Raw genomic sequence first — 21,725 nt, 5'->3', positions numbered from 1 at the left:
GAATCTAGGCCAAGAACCTAGACTACTAAAGTATGCTTTCGTAGCACTGAAATTGCATTTACTGAGCACACACTGGCAGCCATAGGCTGTACTAAGTGCTTGGGAAGTACAAAACAAGCAACATATTTCCTGGCCACAAGAAGCTTACACTCTAGTGGGGAAGACAGAAACATAATTTACAAAGAGTAAATAAAATAACTGAGGATACAATTGAATAAACTGAGATTTTAGGAGGGCTTTGAATAGGGGGAGCATTGTGGTTTATGAAATTTGGAGAGGGAAGGAGTCCCATGACAGGGGAAATCTTGTGTGCAAGAGGATGAAGGCCAGAGAATTGAGAACGAGGTATCGTTAAAAGGCTGGAAAGCAAAATGGGGAGTGGCAAGTGAAAAGAGCAGATAGGGAGAGTGGGAAGAAGTGCTGAAGAACCTCAAAGCCAGCTGTAAATTTTTACTTGATGTAGAGGAACATGGGAAACCAGCAGAAGGTTCTGAGAGTGCAGAGTTACGCCAAGTGATGTTTCAAGAAGATGATTCTTGCAGCAGTGGGTCTAAGTGAGTGGAGTTAGGAGAGGCAGGAGACAGAGACAAGCGAGGAGATAGTTACAATGGTCTATCCTAGATGACTATGACTAGGTCTTGTGCCAGGGTGACAGTTGTTTGGGGGGAGCAGGAAGGATGGATCTGGGAGATGTGAAGAAAAAGGCGGCAGGTCTGGGCAGCAGATTGAATGTTGGAGCCAAAATACAGCAAGGAGTTAAGGATGATATCGAGGTTGCAGACTTCTGGAACAGGGAGGATGTTATCCGCTTTGACGGAAGAGTTAGATGAAGAAACGGGTTTAGGGTGAAAGACGAGTAGTTCTGTCCTAGACATACTGAATAACTCTCCCTAATTCAATCAATTGTATTTATTGAGCACTCACTATGTGCAGAGCACTGTACTAATTGCTTGGGAGAGAGCAAGGTATCAGAGTTGGTATACGTTTCCTGGTCAAAAGGAACTCAAGGTCTAAAGGGGAACTCAGTGTACAGCTAAAGATAGTGTACTTTTTAGTGGTGCAGATGATTTCTGGGACTATTTTATGAAGCATATGGTGGGCACACATTTTGGGGCATCAGAGGAAAAAATGTTACCACTGATTTGAAGAATTTCTAAGATTAGTGTTGTGAACAAGAAGAAAAAGGCTAGTTTCACTCTGCTAAACAAAAGCTTGAGCTAATCAACAGCTATTTTTAAAAGAACAGGTTGAGTAAGGGCAGGATGCTTATTAACTGGCTGTTTTCCTCATATGGAGAGAAATTTTGGATAACAGAGTTATTGAGAGAAGGACATAGGCCAAAAATTCACATTCAAAATTTAAGGATTCATTCCATTACAGTATTCTGTAAATCAAATCCACAGCATGACTATGTCCCTTTTAAATGGAAGCAGTTGGCAAAATGACTTGTAATTCAAGTTTTCAGCCGGCAAGTCACTCTCTGTTTTGGGCGACATGATCCTGTCAAGCTGTCTCCCCTTCTTCCTCCTCCTCCTTTCCTGCAGCCACCCCCTCCCCCGCTGAACCCCAGTACTTCAATCGAGGCAGAAGCAGATGTATGAGCCGCAGGGCTGACCACTCAGGCAATCCGCAATTTATCTATGACCTTCTAGTTTCCAAGCAATCGCAGTAACATCGATGCTAATCAAATCAGAGGTCTTTATATGGACGTTTAAACATTCTGAGACATTGAAAGGCAGGCAGAGGAGAAGGTCAGGGTTATTTAACATAACTAAGCAGGACTGTAAGAGCACTATAATAAATAAAAAGACATTCACCATATTGACGTCATTCTCCAACCACATTCTCTTTGCCGTTCTGATCTGACTCAATTAGTTCCTCCTTCCCCAATAAATTCTAAAGGAAAAATCCATACTGGCCCCCTAAAATCACACCCACAAAAAGCATTAGCAAGCTCCACTGCCACTTTCTGCTTAATTCTAAAACTATGCCAAAAAATGAGTGGAAAATATCAACCTGTGAGAGGGGCATACTGAACAGTAGACCTTGGGGATGTTGAGATGAAGTCTGAGTTCAAAGGAAGAAAAGGATCCACTTTCGTAGACTTTTTTCTTAAAAAATAAACACTCAAGATCACTCAGCTGCTCTAACACCCACAGAGTAGGCTAGTGTAAAGAGCACGGGCCTGAGGGCCGGAGGACCTGGATTCGAATCCCAGTTCTGCCACGTGCTGCTTGATGACCTTGGGCAAGTCACTTAACTTCTCTATGCCTCAGTTCCCTCACCTGTAAAATGGGGATTCAAAACCTGTTCTCCTTCCTACTTAGAATGTGAGCCCCAGGACGGAACTGAATATCTTGTATCTAACTCAGAACTTAGTACAGTCCTTGGCACATAAGTAAGCACGTAACAAATACCACAATTATTATTCAGGCTTTCCCATGTGAGCTCATTGTGGGGAGGTATTGTCATTGTTTACTGTTGTATTGTACTCTCCCAAGTGCTTAGTACAGTGCTTTGCACACAGTAAGCACTCAAATATGATTGAATGAAGCAATAATGAACACTTCGTTCACACCAAAGTCTCACTAGGCAAATGACACTTCACTGGGCACTGGGGTATCGAGACCACGTATTTCTCATAACGTTGGTATTTGTTAAGCGCTTACTATGTGCAGAGCACTGTTCTAAGCACTGGGGTAGACACAGGGGAATCAGGTTGTCCCACGTGGGACTCACAGTCTTAATCCCCATTTTACAGATGAGGTAACTGAGACCCAGAGAAGTGAAGTGACTTGCCCACAGTCACACAGCTGACAAGTGGCAGAGCCGGGATTCGAACCCATGACCTCTGACTTCAAAGCCTGTGCTCTTTCCACCGAGCCACGCTGCTTCTCCCTTCTCATGAATGGGAACTTTCACTCTTTTATTTTCACAAGACATTTCAGAGCTTTTATTCCTTTCAGAAACTTCTCATCCTATGGGAAGAAAACTTACTCTGGACCATGGAAAAATATTAATTTCCATATAATTATGTAAAAAGAACGATTGTGATTAAGGAAGTATTTCCGTAACCCCAGAATTACTTATCTCTTGGAAAAATGCAGTTTAGTAGTTTTTATGTGGCATCACTCAGAAAGGACAGATTTAAGAATCATCAATAGAGTCTTTAAAAATCCATCTCTTAATTCAGGAAGGATGGTTGGGTTTACATCTGCTGGTTCAGCACAATTGCCTGAATTTGCTCAATAAATTTTTCTTAGCTAATGTGTTTATTTGACCTTTTCAGGTAATTATGCTCAGAGCAATCTTAATGGCAGGCTACCTTTCCAAAATCAGCCTACATTTCGCCCATCTTGTTTGCTACTGAAGATTTACAAAAATTTGAGCAGGACAATCTACATTTACACATGGTTATAAATTTTTAAGAACCTTTCCAGATTCACAACAGCAACCCAGATGGTGACAGTGACCCATGGACAGTATTAATCTAGTTTCTCCTAAATACTTAAAGTCGCTCTTTTCCAAAGAGGCATAACTGGGATACAGATGCAAAGGAAACAGTTAAGGTTCATTAGCAGATATATTTCTGCTGGAACCAGACCATGGACTAAACTAGCCAAAACCACCATCCATTTACTGAAAGTACTTGCAGTTTTTTCTTTCACATTCCCACTAATAAGGAAAATGGTACATGCTCAGTTGCCATCAAGACAGTCATTTAACTTAACAGTCTTGGACAAATTGCAATGGTATAATTGGAATGTCCAATTAAAAATATGAAATCTACACCATAAACAGTAGCCTCCATTTCCTTTAATAATCTGGAGTCGAAATGTAAATACGGTAATAAAACATACTGCAGATAAGAGTAGGAAGGGAAGTGACCCACACTGGGGTGGCCTCCTACCCATCATATTTATTGAGTGCTGTGTGAAGAGCACTGTACTAAGCGCTTGGGAGAGTACAATATAAGAACATAGTTGTGGTATTTGTTAAGCGCTTACTAAGTGCCAAGCACTGTTCTAAGCAATGGGGTAGATAGTTGGTAGACACATTCCCTGGTCACAAAGAGCTTACAGTCTAGATGGGGAGAGCGACATTAATATAAAAAAAAAATTACAGGTATGTACATAAGTGCTGTGGGATTGAGGGAGAAGTGAGTAAAGGGAGCAAATCAGGGACATGCAGAAGGGAGAAGGGGAAGAGGAAATGAGGACTTAGGGAAGGCCTCTTGGAGATGTGTCCTTCAATAAGGCTTTGAAGGTGGGGAAGGTAATTGTCAGATATGAAGAGGGAGGGCATTTCAGGCTAGAGACAAGACGTGGGTGAGAGGTCAGTGGCAAGATAGATGAGACTGAGGTACGAGAGTAAGTTGGCAAGAGACCAGTAACTAGTTACTGTAGGAGGGTTGAGGGAGTCCTTTCCCAGGACTCCCTAAGCCATAAATGTCTCGAATGGTCAGCTACAAATACTGGTTCCCAGCACCTGAATATCCTTGCATCCTTCCAGTCCCGGTACTCTGAATGTCTTCTAAAGAGGAAGGATTTAAAATGGAGTTGGAGATACGCAAATGAGGGTGGGGCAGAGAGAGGTGAACAGATAAAAAGGGAGTGCATACTTACTTGTTAACTCTCACTGGGAGATTTACCCACTGGAAGAAACTGGGGCCTAAGTGAAAGCTCCTCCTATTCCAGGCAGGCAGTGAGGCCACCTAAAGAACCCCCGCCAGGGAAAAAGCAGGGTGTTGGTTCCACTTCTTACTGGAGTGTGGGGGGGAGGGGGGGAGGCACACTGCCAGTCAACTCTGCCACTACTAAATACCACTTCTGACTGTTTTGAAGCAGGAGCAGGGCCAAAAAGCTATCCATAGGGTTACTTCACCTCTTGTCTGGCCAACCCTACTGGCTCAGCTATTTGGCGGGAACTCTGACTAAAAAACTGAAGACCCACACACTTGCCAAAACAATCGAGGACATCCCGGGAGGTTGCAATATCCTTTAGGGTCTTGGACATACACCTCTTGTGCTAAGGACTGAATTTGGCTGGTACCTGCCATCTCCTCTTCTGACTTTGGGGAGAAGACAAAGGGAAGAGGGAGGGGAGGTCAAGAGCTCCCCACCCTTTTCCATTTCAGAGTAAGCCCCAACATGCTTGGGGTTCTATGTTTGAGGTGCAGTACTTCGAGCCCTTTGAAAGCAAGAGGCTATCAAGAAATCTAACAGGGAAATACATCAAATAAATAGCTGGCAAAGACTTCCTAGGAGAAGCCTGTGCCATAGACCCAATCTCCTCATATTATCTATAATGGATCATGACATCATCAGATTTATCATTTGGATCACCAGGCTTCATGGAACACACCGAAGTGCATCAGTACTCTAGAGAAACCACTGGAGGCAGCAACTCTGAGTCAGCCAGCTCTAATGGGTTATCAGCAAATCAGTTAAAGCAAATGGAAATGCAATTATTTAAGGAGAATGGGGAAGCTCAAAGCACCGTCATGAAGCACCATTTCTTAAAATGGTATATACATGAACCCCTTAACCTTCTACTTAACCTTATGGGCAATTCTTTCATTTTACAAAGGAGATATAATTAAACCATTCTAGGGATAAAATAGAATAAACCTTTAATCAAAGAGTGTGCTTCGAAGACAAAGTCCCACGTTGATCTCATCTATCTCGCCGCCAACCTCTCGCCCACGCCCTGCAGCTGACCTGGAATGCCCTCCCTCTTCATATCTGACACAATTACTCTCTCCACTTTTAAAACCTTATTAAAAACACACCCCCTCTAAAAGGCCTTTCCTGATTAAGTCCTCATTTCTTCTTCTCCAACTCCCTTCTTTAATGTCCTTGGATTTGCATCCTTTATTCCCACCTGCTCAGTCCCACAGCACTTATGTACACAGCTATAATTTATGGAATTATATTAACATCTGTATCCCCATCTGGACTGTAAGCTCACTGTGGTTAGAGAATGTGTCCACCGACTCTGTTGTACTCTCCCAAGTGCTTAGTGCAGCACTCTGTGTACAGTAAGAGCTCAGTAAATACGATTTATTGATCATACTATCGCCTGACCCCTAAAAAGAAACACTGTGACTCAGGGGTGTCCATTCCAGCAAAAGTGAGCATAGAAAGGAACCAGAGTGAGAAGAAATTCCATCTGTTAATGAGGAACAAACATCTGAGCCATGACTAAAATGCTGTCCCTATATTGTCTGTGCTTGTTTACATAAGTCTAGAAGTTCTCTGCTGTCAAACTGCATCTCCATTACCTGCGTACGAGGAATCCTTGACCGACTTCTTGTTGGTCTGCCTCACCCGTTAGCCGAGGCAGAGATTTTTTTGCTTGAATTTGACCATTTGTGGGGGTAAATGGCAGCACCTTGAACAGAACCGAACATTCATCCCTAATGTCCTAAATGGATTACTTTAAACACACAGAGCAATCATGCATGGAGAACAGTCATTATCACTATAACTGATGTTGTTTATGGCAAGAGGCAATTGCATTACTGCAAAATCAGATTTCCACTTCTCCACCTAGATGTGGAATATGCCCATTTCCTCTCCTATTAAAAAAAAAATCCTCCGAGAGAAGCATATGTCTTAGACTGGTTTCCAATTCCTATGGTAAGGAAAAATTGTTCAATATTACTGTTCAAATAAATCTTCCTAACAACAGTGCTGGCATTTTACACAACTGCTTCTGCTAGGAAATAGAACTCTTTTGTTCTGAAACTTCTATCTTAGTTTGACAGCCCGAACTAAAATAAGCAGGGACTATGGTTAAGGAGTTTTCTGTGATTAAATAAATTCAGTGGGAATCTTCCTTATTTGACTCGATTATTTCTACGAACAAAGGTAGATATGTTTGTCCCCTCTGTCAAGAAACCCCATCTCTCAGGGCAATTAATATCAAAATGAACACTCAACCCCTGCAGCTGAATTCTTCATCTCTCTTTCCTACCTAATCAACCTTGAATATAGTACTGTCCTTTACAAAAAGTCCTCCGAAAACTTTCCTATTAAAAAAAATAGTCATCCCACCAGCAGTGCTCTGTCTTGATACTCCTAATACTCATGGGCTTAACATATATGATTCCAGGCAGTGGCTTACCAGTTGTAAGATCATTTAGTGAGTGGACATTTGGCCACTAGGCACTTGGGAAGTGGAGAATAATGAAGTGACATGCTCCTGCCTATGTGGAACCTACACTCTAAAAGGAGAGACAAATATACAGATAGTTACAACTAGGGTGGGCAATGAATTGAGTGAACATATACATAAACACGTACATACACACACACATGAATGCTAAGGAAGAGGTAAAGTTAGCTGTGGGGGTGATATGACTCAGGTGCTTGGAAATTAATTGGGGGAAACTTGTGAGAGGAGGGGAGCTTTTAGGAGGGGTTTAAATGTAAGAAGAGATGTGGTCTGTCTGTTGCACTGTGCACAGAAAGATTAAACTTAAAAAAGAGGATTCTTTCCACTGCAGCTGATCTTATCCTGACTTGTACTTCTATATGTTACAAGAATGCATTATTAATGACTTCAACAAGACGCTCCTCAAAGAACTGACCTCAGGGAATTGGGAAATGATAGGCATTAAGCAAACAGCTGCTAGAGTTTAATTTATTAAGCACTAAGCTATAATAGGTGTTTGCCATTGAGATTAACTAAAATTGGGAAGATTTGCAGAGTTCTAGAAAATGAAAATATTACCCAAATGAAGAAGCCGCTCCCTGGTAGTGGTAAGCAAGGGAAGAGAGCAGAAGATGACATTTTACCCATTTTACACTATCAATGACCATGAACTGCTAGAGCACTCAAGATGCTTGCTGTCATAAGCACAGTTCCAAGCAGCAGTACACTTGGGAGGTTAGAAGGGAAATAAAATAAATGATATGTTCTCAACCTTTTGAACAAAGTCTTTGCTTTGATAAAACAGATTGATAGCCTTGTCAAATCACAGTAGAAAAACACAGACTATTTTCTATTAAATATGTACATACTGAATGTGCCATTTAATTTTATTTCCAACTGCCTTCTTTTTTCTCCTCTTGGGTAGTTTCTGACAGTAGATTTAAAATGTTTTTAAATGAGGGGAAGAAGGAGGAGTTAAGTCTAACCTAATAGTTCAGGCAGAATGAAAGCACTTAGAGTGAATGGTGATCTGCAGAACAAAATTCATTCTTGTGATACATGCTAATTATCCTTCTCAAAAACTGATGGAGTTATCAACTTCTAGACATATTTGCCCAGTAACTTCTGTCCCCTCTGCATCTGTAGGGGATTCAGGAAGCTTAATTACACACGTGCACCTCAAATTTCTCCAAGTGAATGTGGGGGTATTTACTACTTTCCTCACAAGTCACCCTCAGGACTGCCAGGCAAACGTATGTACATCTTCTGGGATTCTAGGAACGAGAATGAAATGGGAAACAAGTAAGCTGTGTGTTTTGAATTCCAGGAGTTTTGGCCACAGGGAAGTAAGCAGTGTGACCTGTTAGACAGCGCTCGATCCTGGGAGTCAAAAGAACCTGGGTTCTCATCCCGACTCTGCCTCTTGTCTGCTGTGTGACACTGTGCAAGTCACTGTACTTCTTTGTGACTCAGTTACCTCATCTGTAAAATGGAGAGTAAGACTGTAAGCCCCATACAGGACAAGGACTGTCCAACTTGATACATAATCAATCATCTTGTATCTACCCCAGCACTTAGTACAGTGCCTGGCACAGAGTAAGGCCTTAACAAATACCATAAGAAAACCCCCAAACTGAACAATCTGAAGCAGAAGGATTTCTACCAGAACAACTGTTTGTCTTTTCATTTTCTAGTCAGAAGAGAAAGCTGAGCTAATTCGGGCACTATGAGGAAACTGATACATAAATGAGACCTTAAACGTCTACTCCTATTTTTAAGCCAAAGAATTATAGTTCTCCTATGGAAAAGACGGTTTCTTAAGAAGTGTTTGTGGTGACAACCTGGAAAATCTCTCTGCCTCTCGGTGAGGTACCTGAACAGTAAAAGCAGCAAAGCAGAGAAGCAATGCGGCTTAGTGGAAAGAGCATGGGCTTGGGAGTCAGAGGTCGTGGGTTCTAATGCCTACTCAGCCACTGGTCAGCTGCGTGACTTTGGGCAAGTCACTTAACTTCTCTTGGCCTCAGATACCTCATCTGTAAAATGGGGATTAAGATTTGTGAGCCCCACAAGGGACAACCTGATAACCTTGTATCCCCCCCCCAGTGCTTAGAACAGTGCTTGGCACATAGTAAATGTTTAACAAATACCATCAGTATTATTATTATTAAGAAAGATACCGGGATAAAGCAGAAAAATTAAAATATATACTGGGAAACTGGTGGCTGCCTAAAGTTTTAGAAGAGCCTATTGCAGTTTGCCAAAGATCTTGTGTCTTTAATCGTTTCAAATATTCTCGTTGGTCATCTTGAAATTCTCATGGCTGAACTTCCAGTAGACAGTACATCCAAAACAAAACTCCTTATCTTCTCACCCAAACCCCGACCCCTCCCGACTTTCTCAACACTGCTGATGACACCTCCGTCCTCCCACAACCCCACAATCTTGGCATTATCCTCAAATTAGCTCCCCCAATCAACCCATATATTCAGTTTATCAAATCCTGTCAGTTCTACCTTCAAAACATCTCTAGAATCTGCCCCTTCCCCTTTCCTCTCCATCCAAACAGCCACCACACTGGTTCAAACACTTGCCATATCCAACCTGGACCACTGCATCAGCCTCCTTGCTGACCTCTTGGCTTCCAGCCTTTCCACTCTACTTTCCATCCTTCACTCTGTTGCCTGGATTATTCTTCAAAATAGAACAAGAACATTCGGTCCATGTCCCCTCAATCCTAAAAAAACCTACTTTCCCCCCTTCTCCCATTACAACCCAGCCCACACCCGGCTTCACTCCTCCACCTACCTACTTACTGCGCCTTGATCTCATCTCTCTTCCCAAACCCCCTCCTGACTGGAACTCCTTTCCCCTTCATATTTGACAAATCAGCACTCTCCCCATCTTCAAAGCCCGACTAAAATCCTTTCTCCTCCAGGAAGCCTTCCCTGACAAACATCTCATCCCTCCACCCTATCGCTCCCTTTTGTGTTCCCTATGGTCTTGCGTCCACATCCCCTAACACTTTGACATTCACCTTACTTACCCACCCCCAGCATGCTTACGTACGTATCCTTAAACATATCCTATTGCTTCTAAGTATAATTTATTTGTCTGTCTAAATGGTAGATTATTAGATGGTTAACCCTTTAGGGGCAAGGATAGCATCTACCAACTCTTTTGTACTGTACTCCCCCGAGTGCTTAGTTCAGTGCTGATTTTCAGTAGGTACTCAATCAATACCATTCATTGACCGGAAAGAAGCCATAGCAATTGCACCATCTCAATTTACCTAGAGGGCCTACATTTTCATCTAAACTTCTACAATGCTACCAAGCGATGGCCAGTTCAGCCCTGCCTTTCATAATCTTTTGGAATTACATTAACCCAATCATCCTGGTTTTGCTCTCCAAACATAGTACAATGTTCTCACCCACTTCCCCCTTTTATCCACTAAGTCGCTGAATTCCCTAAAGCCCAAACCTGGACCCCCTGACTCAGGTAACATACCTGTTGAAATTGATATCTGGGTAACTAGAATACTCGGACTTCATCTTAGCATTGCGTCGTGGGAATGTGCAGAAGAAAGCATTGGCCAGAAGACTGGCGATCTGCTCTTGTGACATTGTGATGGAGTGATTCATCTTCTGTTTCAGTAGAGGTATTGGCTGGCAGAAGAAACAAAAAACACACAGAAAAGGAAAGCACTAATTAGTTTAGCAATTTCAGAAACAGGAGCACCAAATTACATTTGCTAAATTAGGGCAACAGTAATTTAAGGCTGCTAGTGGGTTCTTAAATCAGCAGCATCATTAGAGTCAAAAGCTGCTCATCCAGGTTGATTGGGAAAATGTCCTTGATAAATTGCAGATTTCTAATCAATAATAATAACAGAAAGGAGAACACCAGGTATTGCCTAATGGTGAAAAACAAATCTTCTAAAACACTGAGGTTCTTCAGGTACTACTGTGTTGTAACCTTAAAAAAATTAAAGCCATAAACAACACAGAAAAAAAGCAAGCTTGAGGTTAGCAGCTGTATACTTTCATGCCTCACTCATGCTAAAGAAAATGGATGACTACAGCAATTTTCCTATTAAGAACTGTAAAATGAAATGATGATGGATAGTCATGATTCCTGAGAAGGTCTCTCAACCATAAAGTCATTTTAGCTCTTCCTCTGATCCTCACCTCTCGTCAGTATCTCGGACCATTGAAAGATTTCCCGGTACTATTTTAGTGAAGACATGCAAAGAGCAGACACGATAGCCACCATTACAGTAACTCTACAAGACTCTCAGCTTTACGACAACTATGATTAGTGGCGGCTCTCCCGGTAATAGTCCCAATTTTTCATTTCTGGGAACCAAAGATTATAAAATTCTCTTTTTCTGCAGTTTGGGCATCCAATGGAATCCACCATTTTAGCAGAATTTAAGCATGTCTAAGCAGGCAAAGTGTCTCAGGATTTGAAAGCGATTTTAATTTACTGTAAGTGTTTATTAATTTAAAAGACGTTTCAGGCTCAGTTTTTAAGGTTACACTGGTCCATCTGGGAGATTAATCGGCATGGGATGTTGTTGCAATAAAATGTAATCAATGTAAATAAATATTTGTTTGCATATATACCACTCTACCTTTCATACAGATCCAGGATATAAGCTATGAGAACAAACTGCAGAGTTTATCCATGAAAGAGATTTAGCAACCACTATGTGAAGTTTCCTCTAGGGATCTTAGTCCAAAGTATGAGATCAATGAACCAAAACTAATGCTGGGGGGAAAAGGGCAAGAGAAGGAAAATTGGAAGGATGAAATGATGTAGCAAATAAAATGTTTACACCATTTTTCAAAATAAGAGCTATTTACCACATTTTTAGAAAGCATGCTAGGACAAGAAAGGGTCATTTAAGGGGCTTTACATTTCCACTGGCAAAGCAAAGGGAAGCAAAGCAATGGTTTAAAGACAACATTTTAATCAGGCATTTATAACTTCTCCATTAGGCTCCTGACAATCACCAATCGTTTTTAATCAGAAGGAAATGTTCCTATTGATCTTCATTTCGCTACTCAATTTTCCCTCGTTAATCTATTAGCAAACTAATTCTAAGTTTAGTTAGAAGTAACAGGGCCACCAGTTTGGGGTTGAGAGCTTCCTACAAGGCTTTGGAGAGAGGTGAATTCGTTCAGTGTTTACAACTCTCTGATCTGAGTATACGCAACTGATATTTGCATTTAGGCTCCCAGGTGGCCTTCACTCTCCATTATTTCATCCTCTTGATAATTCACAAATATATTAGGTTTTAGAAAGAAAGACTTACTTGGCATCCAGTAGCTAATTATGTTTTTAAAAGTAAATATTCAAGTGAGTTTTTGTATTGGGCCAAAAACCTTTATTATCTCAATGTGGAAGTTCCCGAACTCCCTATGCTTGTTTGGAAATTTTCTAACAGTCATTACTCCAATTGTGAGTCACTTTGACAGACATAAATTAAACATTTTCAGGGAACGGCTAGCATTAATTAAAATTCCAGCAAGAGGGCTGTCAACCCGAACCTCAAGCCTTTAGAAAGGACTAGCTCTACTACTTTCTCATTATTTGGAATTTATTTGTAAATCTTCTGAAATCTGAATTCAGCCCACAGCATTTCTGGTGGTGATTCCCCCCTACAATTCTTTTTAAAAATCATTAAACATTTACAAGAGCTTTCAATCTGGTATCATTTCTAGATATGAGGTTTGAATCTATGACACCAGATTCTATAAATTAAGATGAAAATAAATGTACAGTAGGACTTTACTTGAGTATTTTCCAAGTTAATAATTCCTTTGGCAAAAGAATGAAGTAGCAAAGTCTAATTGCCTGAATCCAGGAGCAGGAGGCAGAACTGGGTTCCAGCCTATTTACTAGGACTTGCTTGGTGACCAACACTTGCCCCGGAGTCAAGCTTGCTAATATGTAAAACACAGTTGTTAATTTCCTCTCTCCCAGGGCAGCTGGGGTCTACCTGATAAATGCTTTAAGTACAGCAAAGATATCCAGAAATGTCAAAATGCTGATTCCAAATGGGGCACCTCCACGGCTTTCTACTGGGCTTCAGCTTAATTGACACCGATGCACTCCATTAAACCGCTCGGGAGGCTATGCACATTCTAACAACTTGGAAATACATTATAACTGTCCAAAAGGTTTTCAAAACACAATTTCTCCTAAGAGATGTAAACAGTTGGGAAAATATTCCCATTATTTGGGAGTTTTCTTATGTAAGTCTTAGCATAGGAAATCAGATGGATGCATTTTTAAATGATAATTTCTAGGTCAATTCAAACTAACGGCCAATCATGGAGCTCAAAATGACAAGAGCATAGGAATCTCCAAAATCTCCTTTGCTTAAGTAAGCTCCTTGTGGGCAGGGAACATGTCCATGAACTCTTTTATCACACTCTCCCAAGTGCATAGTACAGTGTTTTGCACCCAGTAAGCACTCAAATATGTCTGATTGAGTCTTTTAAACAAAGGTGAGTTGTAACATAGCTTGATGGAGGAGTAGGGAAGAGGAATTTATGAAACAAGAACTCTTTCCCCTGAAATCAAGCAGAGCAAATTACAAAATATTTCTCCTGATCCAATCTAAAAGCTTATTTTATAAAAGTGTACTGAAGAAGTAGAATGAAGATGATGATGATGGCATTTAAGCGCTATGTGCAAAGCACTGTTTTAAGTGTTGGGGAGGATACAAGGTGATCAGGTTGTCCCACGTGGGGCTCACAGTCTTAATGCCCATTTTACAGAGGAGGTAACTGAGGCCCAGAGAAGTTAAGTGACTTGCCCAAAGTCACACAGCTGACAAGCGGTAGAGCTGGGATTTGAACCCATGACCTCTGACTCCCCAGCCTTGGCTCTTTCCAATGAGCCACGCTGAGAGGCATACAATTTAAAACATTAAGATAAATCAGTAGCACAATGTAAGGATTCAAACTAAGTATTTACTTATTCTTTTAGTAGTAGAGTCAGCATATTAGGCAATCCACTGTGATTTGTAAAATAGTTTTAAACTCTTTTGAAGGCAAAATGGCTTAGATCCTTAAAAATATTCAACCCAACCCAAATCAAGGCTATTTCAAAAATAAAATAGTTAATGCATTGTTCCTAAGAACAAGCAGTCTTCATAGCTGAAACTTAGAGTCAGAAATTGAACTGGACATTTTATATGCCATTTCATGCTGATGCTGAAGCATGTGCTGCCGACTTGTTCATCCCAAGCGCTTAGTACAGTGCTCTGCACATAGTAAGCGCTCAATAAATACTATTGAATGTGTTAGTTTCCCTATTTTCTAAGTCGTCAATGAGTATGACAGAAGCACCACACTTTCTAGGAAGAAGCACTTCCTGTAGCCGCTACTTTGACCTCAGCCTTTAGATATACTTTTTGAGAAATGATCCTGTCTGGGAGTGATGCTGGATTTGATCAGTCAATCAATCATTGGTATTTATGGAGCGCTTACAGTGTGAAGAGCACTGTTCTACTCGCTTGGGCGATTACAATGCAACAGAGTCAGGAGACACAATCCCTTATGCTAGTTACTCACCTGGGTACAAATATTTGGCAGACAAAGTGCCAGCTTCACCATATCGGGCAAGATGGATTGGTATAAATGCTGTGCTTCGGCTTCTTCAAGTACCTGCAGATCAAAGAGACTCTCTTAGAGGGGGTTTAACAATGAATAAACAAAATGGCCTTTGAGTAGACTGCTACAGCTCTGCCTGGACCGCTCTCCAAGCGTTAGCTCAGGACCCCCACCTTAGTCTGATGCTGCTTCAGCTCCTTATTCAGAACCCTTATGTTTCTGGGGTTTGTGTCCTCAACTTGCAATCCAGCCAAATCCATAGCATTAGGTCCCTAAGCATTTAAGTGGCCTTCCATTGCAGCAAGGGGCTTTAAAGCTACAAAGCCAACACGAACTGTAAGAGTATTTAGAAGGACACCTCTCTTGAGGAGAATGGGGAGAGATGGTATATTCTCGTTGTCACTCAACTTTCCTGTAACTTAAGAGGCATGCACTTTTTGGCCTTTAAGAGTATTCTTTAGGCACCTGAAACTAATGCATTTATTAAATATATTCAAATATATTTAACCCAAAGACATTTGACCTTAAGTGTCTAGCAGGCTGTCAGCTTCTTCAACATTTTTCTCCTTCGGGTACCTCTCCCTGTCTCTTAAAACTGACAGAACATTAGCGGCTGCCATGCTTTGCTGACTGCCACAAACTATAGTTTCACTTATCTAGTGACACGTTATGGCGCTGGACTTTTTCAGAACTGTCAACACTTCAGCTCTTTGTTTAATGCTGCTTGGAAAATATTAAACGACTGCATGATACACTTTGTTCCTAACGCAAAACCAAAGCCAGCATATGCTCCTCAAACGGGAGGCAGACTGCATAATATCTTTGAAGCATATCAACCAAAATCTTCAGCCTTCTGGTAGAACAGTAGCATTCCTCAACCCCTACCTAATCCTAAAACATTAGCTGCTAGTGCAAATAAATCACTCTGGGACTCTATCAAGGTACGCACTCCAGTAATAATAAAAAAAAAGGGGGGTCAGACATATGAAAAGGGTTGCGTGAATAGCAGGAAAGGGAAGAGGCTCCAGCCAGAAGATTTCACTTGAGCAAAATGATCGCTTCCACTGAAGTAAACAGCAAAGCTTTGCTAAACATTTCCAAAATGACTATCATTACAAACTGGGGGTCTCCGAGAAATGGATGAAGAGCCCTGAAAGACTGAATTAGAGGATGAGGTAACACAAGGTGCTAGCCTGAAGCAAGAAACTTCGAGCTATATTGTGAGAGTGAATCAGACCGAACATACGATGTGTGACTTTGGCTAGGTTTATCTATCACTCGAAGGTGTAGACTAATCCGACAAAAAGGCAGACTTAATTCATCATTTTCTTTTCAGTTTCCCCTTCCTTCCATCTTTGCTTCTCTAGACAGGTCAGGAATCAGCAAATATTTTCCAACAGAAAAATGAGGGCTACTTTCTGACTTGATGCAATTTGTGTTCCTAACTGTAATATATTAACAGTGTGTTGCCCATCCTGTCTCTTGCCACTACGGCTGCTTGGTTTACAAGACAATGTATGTGATTTCTCTCTTAAAAAAAAAATCCTGTCTGAGAGTAGCAATCTTTCCACTTTTCCAAGGTGTTGTCATGGTAAACCTTGTAGGAAGACAGTGTCATCAATTTCTTCTACCTGAAATATAATAAAGATGGAGGTGGTCCCTTCTCTCCAATTTTTCTGCCAAAACCAAGGCACCACAAGAGGCGAGGACCCAGAAGCTCTAGGGAAATGAGGGAGGACACAAACTGACTACTGACACCATAAAAACTGTAAGGTCCTTGTGGGCAGGAAACTTCTCTACCAACTCTGTTGTGCTGTACTCTCCCAAAGAGCTTAGTACAAGGTTCTCCATGCAGTAAGTGCTCAATAAATACCACTGGTTCAACTGATTGAGAGGGGAGGAGATGGGGTGGGGGTCGGGGGGCCCCAATAAAGAAGTTGATGCAGTACCAGGACACGAAGAGTGCCTGTGCCAGGATGGTGACTGTTTAGATGGAAAGGAAGAGCGAATCTGGATAATGCTGTGGAAGGATGACTGGCAATATTTAGCATCAGAATTAAACTAAGTAAAGAATGAAAGAAAATACCAAGATTCAGACCTTGGAAGAGGGAGAAGGATGGTGGTATTGAGGGTGCTGGAAAAGTTAAGTGGAAGAGTGGATTTGATGGGAGGATGTGTGGGGGAGGAGGGGACAGAGGGTGGGGGAGAATGAGAAACTCAGTTTTAGACTATTGGGTTGAAGGTGCCAGAAAAGCATCCATGTAGGCAAGAGGGAAAAGGTGAAATTGCAGAGGAAATGTGAAGTCTGGTTAGCAGAACTGATTCCGGTGGTCATGAGTTTACTGAGTGCCTACTATATGTGGCCCTGCCCCACTATCTCCCAAGCAAACTGACACGCCCTCTTACCTACCCATTCCTTCTCCTTTCTTTTCTCACTGCCTCCCTTTATTGCACAATTTAAATGCCCCCCTGTAATAGTCCCTCCCCTGTTTCTTGGGTGGTAAAAAGTATGCAGAAAGTGGAGCAATTATGTAAGTAAAGATAGTATCTCTCTAACTCATACTTTCTGCTTTAGAAACCAAAACAAGAATAAAATAATCTTGAAGGAAAAAAAATACAGTATCAGATTATTCAAGAAAAAAAAATTTGGAAAAGGTGAACACTCCTGACATCTATCAGAGGCAGGCTGACACACTAAAGTAAAAAAGACAAGTTACAAGACACAAAATAATTCATTTGTGTTTAATTTTTTTGAAAGCTCACTCTACTGTCTGTCCATCAAACCCAGGTCTATCACACACGACAACCACAGCTTCATTTACAAAACGTTATCAAAATATTAATCAAGTTTAGTGGCCTAAGAAACCCCAAAACCAAATCCGATTTATTTCCATTTCTTCTAAAAAGGAACAACACTCCTTCCTAAATCAGTAGCTAACATTATTCAGTATTCCAAATGGTAAAATAACACTCATCTGCAGAAACCTGATCTCAGAATAGATAAATGATGGTATGCCCTCCGATGACAAGAGTTTCCAGAGGGGTTTTTAATACCTAATCCGAATGTTAGCCAGCTTTTATGGTTGTAGCAGGAGTTGCAATAATATTTGAATGTTCACTAATAATATTATTAATAGTGGTATTTCTGGGGGAGGTGGGAGAGGGAAGGGGGTGTCAGGAGTAATGTGGTGGCAGGTGTTCCCCAGTAGGGCTCCTGGGTATGGGACGGCCCCTTGGAAATTCTGTCCTGATAGTGGAGAAGGGCAATCAATCAGTAAACCAGTGGGATTTGAGCACTTACTGAGCACTGTACTAAGCACTTGGAAGGTGCCATATAACAGAGCTGGTAGGCACATTCCCTCCTCACAAAGAGAAGTCAGCATGGCTTAATAATGTTGGTATTTGTTGGTATTTGTTAAGCCCTTACTATGTGCAGAGCACTGTTCTAAGTGCTGGGGTAGATACAGGGTAATCAGGTTGTCCCATGTGAGGCTCACAGTCTTAATCCCCATTTCACAGACGAGGGAACTGAGGCACAGAGAAGTTAAGGTCACACAGCTGACAAGTAGCAGAGCTGCCATTCGAACCCATGACCTCAGACTCCCAAACCCGGGCTCTTTCCACTGAGCCATGCCGCTTCCCAATGGCTAGAGCATGGGCCTGGGAGTCAAAAGGACCTGGGTTCTAATCCCAGCTCCGCCACCTGTCTCCTGTGTGACCTTGGACAGGTCCCTTAACTTCTCTGTGCCTAAGTTAACTCATCTATAAAATGGGGATCAAGGCTGTAAACCCCAAGTGGGACATGGCTTCTTTCAAAAGAGGCACACAAAAGAGGCATGTACCCCAGTGCCTCTTTTGCACCATCCTATCTCCACTATCCTTCTTCTCCCTGTCCTTTGAAGCCATCATCCACCTCTACCCCCCATTCCAGTTACTAGTCAAGGTCATTTATCGCTCCCCAGGTCTCTTCTGCAATATTCTGAACCATTTTGACCCTTTCTCACCTTGCTCATCTTTCTCCATCCTCATATTGATCCTTGGGGACTTCAATATCCATGTGGATGTTCCTGATGACCCTACTGCTATCTGCTTCCTCTCACTCTTCAGCTCCAATGTTCCATCTCATCTCATCCAATCACTAACTTGGATACACACTCAATCTCATCTCCTCTAGTCACTGAACAAATTCTACCTTCACCAAATCTGAAATTCCTCTATCTGACCTTAACTACCTCACCTATCTTTTCTCCCACACCAACTCCCTGCACATCTATCCTGTATCCTCAAGAAGATCTCCCATCTATTGACCTCTACCAATTCTCTGAAGTCATCACATCCCATTTGCTCTCCACCCCCACACTACCTTCTTTAGATGCACAAATCGATACCCTCTCCTCTGAACTCTACTCCTCCACAGTATACTTCGTCCATTCTTGAGTTTAAACTGTGGAGCGCTGCTGTCAGAAATTCAGAAACCAGCCAGACCTCATCCATCTAAATTTCATCCTCACCTGCTATAATTCTGCCTTCTCCACCCAGCAACATTACTTCTCCATCCTTGACTCCCATACCCATTGCCCATGCCAGCTGTTCCAGATGTTTAAACTCCGTTCTCTAGTTTCCTTCCTCCGATCTCTTTCTCCAGTGGCCTGGCCACACGCTTTACTGATAAAACTGAAGCCATCAGATGTGACCTCCCTAAAATCTCCCCTGCTCCCTCTTCCACTCTCCAATCTTTCCCACCAATATCTCAAGAAATCTCCCTCCTCTCAATATCTACCCGCTCTGCTAGCTCCTCTGACCCAATCCCTAATAATCCCCAATCCCTGATAAGGTGTGAACCTTCATCAAAATATTTGCCCCCTTCCTTCTTCCCTCTCTTACCATCACCTTCAAAGTTCATTTTCCAATGGCTTCTTCCCCACTGCTTTCTAACATGCCCATGAATACCCTTTATCCTAAAGGAAAACAACCCTCCCTTGACACCCCCCCCCCAGCCCAACTCCCTCCAGTTATTGCCCCATCTCCCTCTTCCCATTCCTTTCTAAGCTCTTCAAATGAGTTGCCTATGCCCACTGCCTCTATTTCCTATCCTTCAGTTCTCTCCTTAAGCCCCTCCAATCTGACTTCCACTCTCTTCACTCCATGGAAACTGCCCTTTCTAAGGTCTCCAAAGACGACTTCTTGCCAAATCCAATGGCCTTCACACTCCATCCTAATTCTCCTCTACCCGCAGCTCCCTTTGACACTGTGGACCACCCCCTTTCTCTTAGAAACATTATCCAACATTGGCTTCACTGACACTGTTCTCTGCTACTTCTCTGACCACACCTTCTCAGTCTCTTTCTTAGGCTCCTCATCTGCCTCCCCGCCCAACACCCTTTGTATAACAGTGGGAGTCCCTCAAGGCTCAGTTCTAAGTCCCCTTTTATTCTCCATTTACACCTACTCCCTTAGAGAACTCATTCACTCTCATGGCTTCAACTTCCATCTCTACACTGATTTTTTTCCCAAATTTACCTCTCCAGCCCTGATGACTTCTCTCCAGTCTTGCATTTCCTCCTGCCTTCAGGATATCTCTACCTGGATGTCCACCTGACACCTCAAACTAAACCTGTCCAAAAGAGAACTCATCTCCCCATCCAAACCCTGTCCTTACGCTGACTTTCCCATCACAACACCACTATCCTCCCTTTTTCATAAGCCCATAACCTTGGCATTATCCTCGACTCATCGTTTTCATTCAACACACAATCTGTCACCAAATCCTGACAATTCTACCTTCACAACAGCACTAAAATCCACCCTCTCCTCTCTAAACTGCTAAAACCCTGATCCAAGCACTAATTTCCTGCGCTGATTACTACATCAGCCTTCCCGCTCTCCCCATGCCAAACCATACTTCACTCTGCTGCCCAGATCATTTTTCTAAACAAACGTTCAGTCCACGTCTCCTTATTCCTCAGGAACCTCCATTGGTTGCCCTTCCACCTCTGTATCAAACAGAAACTCCTTAGCACTGGCAATAAGACACTCACCTCCTAGATTTCCTTGCTGCTTTTCTACTGCAACCCAGTCCATTCATAGGTTCCTTTCAGGCCAACATACCCTCTCTACTTGATCTCATCTATCTCACCACCTTTATCTACTACTCACTCAAGCCTGGAGCACCATCCCTCTTCATACATGACAGATCACCACTGTCCTCACTGTCAAAGTCTTATTAAAAATCACATCTCCATAAGCCTTTCCCAATTAAGCCCTCTTTTCCCCTACTCCCTCTCCCTTCTGCATTGATATTCACTCTACTCTCAACCCCAGAGAAACTATGCATACATCCATAATTTATTTTAATGTCTACCTCCCCCTCAACACCATGATCTCTTGGTGAGCAGGGAATGTGCATATATTCCACCTGAGTTTTATTGTACTCTTGAAAGGCCTAGTACAGTGCTCTGCACACAGTAAGGACTCAATAAATACCACTGATAGCTCTTTGTCTTAAGACTGTTTCTGAGAACTGCCATGCAGAGTTATAATAAAATAGGGGACAATCCCACACTAGGAGAGGCCCAACAAGATGATCTAAAAGGTCTTTTCCATCTCTAACTTGTGTGATTTTATGAACACGAAGTCATCAGTCACTATTGTGAACGCGATCAAACTACGGTTCCATTACACACTAGACATCAGATCTTATCAATTCCTTTCAGACACTATCATGCATCTTGACATCTACAGACAAGCAAACATTTTCAACACGATGAAATTGCAGACGAGCTAACTGTAATGTAACTTTGTTGAACCTGGCAATTACAAATTTTACCTTTCAGAAATCAGAGTACAATCTCCTTCATCTTTAACTACAGTTTAAACTTTAAAGCTCACTAATAAAAATGGATTTTACAACACAGGCCGCTCGTCAATATACTTGATTTCAAA

At 42.0% G+C, this 21,725-nt stretch overlaps 1 protein-coding gene across 1 annotated transcript in view; it reads right to left on the bottom strand.

Moving 5' to 3' along the window:
- Positions 1–21,725, bottom strand: part of PARG (poly(ADP-ribose) glycohydrolase) — a 123,410-nt gene that overhangs the window by 63,969 nt on the left and 37,716 nt on the right. Inside the window, exons 9-10 of the mRNA XM_029059808.2 lie at positions 14,745–14,837; positions 10,666–10,823 (exon numbers count right to left, since the gene is read on the bottom strand). Of these exons, the coding sequence (XP_028915641.2) occupies positions 10,666–10,823; positions 14,745–14,837 (251 nt within the window). The remainder of the gene's footprint in view (positions 1–10,665; positions 10,824–14,744; positions 14,838–21,725) is intronic.

Source organism: Ornithorhynchus anatinus, chromosome 3 (assembly GCF_004115215.2).
Source record: "Ornithorhynchus anatinus isolate Pmale09 chromosome 3, mOrnAna1.pri.v4, whole genome shotgun sequence".
In the NCBI taxonomy this organism is placed as follows: domain Eukaryota; kingdom Metazoa; phylum Chordata; class Mammalia; order Monotremata; family Ornithorhynchidae; genus Ornithorhynchus; species Ornithorhynchus anatinus.
The sequence above is the reverse complement of the archived record's forward strand: the minus strand, read 5'-3'. Positions and strand labels throughout refer to the sequence as shown.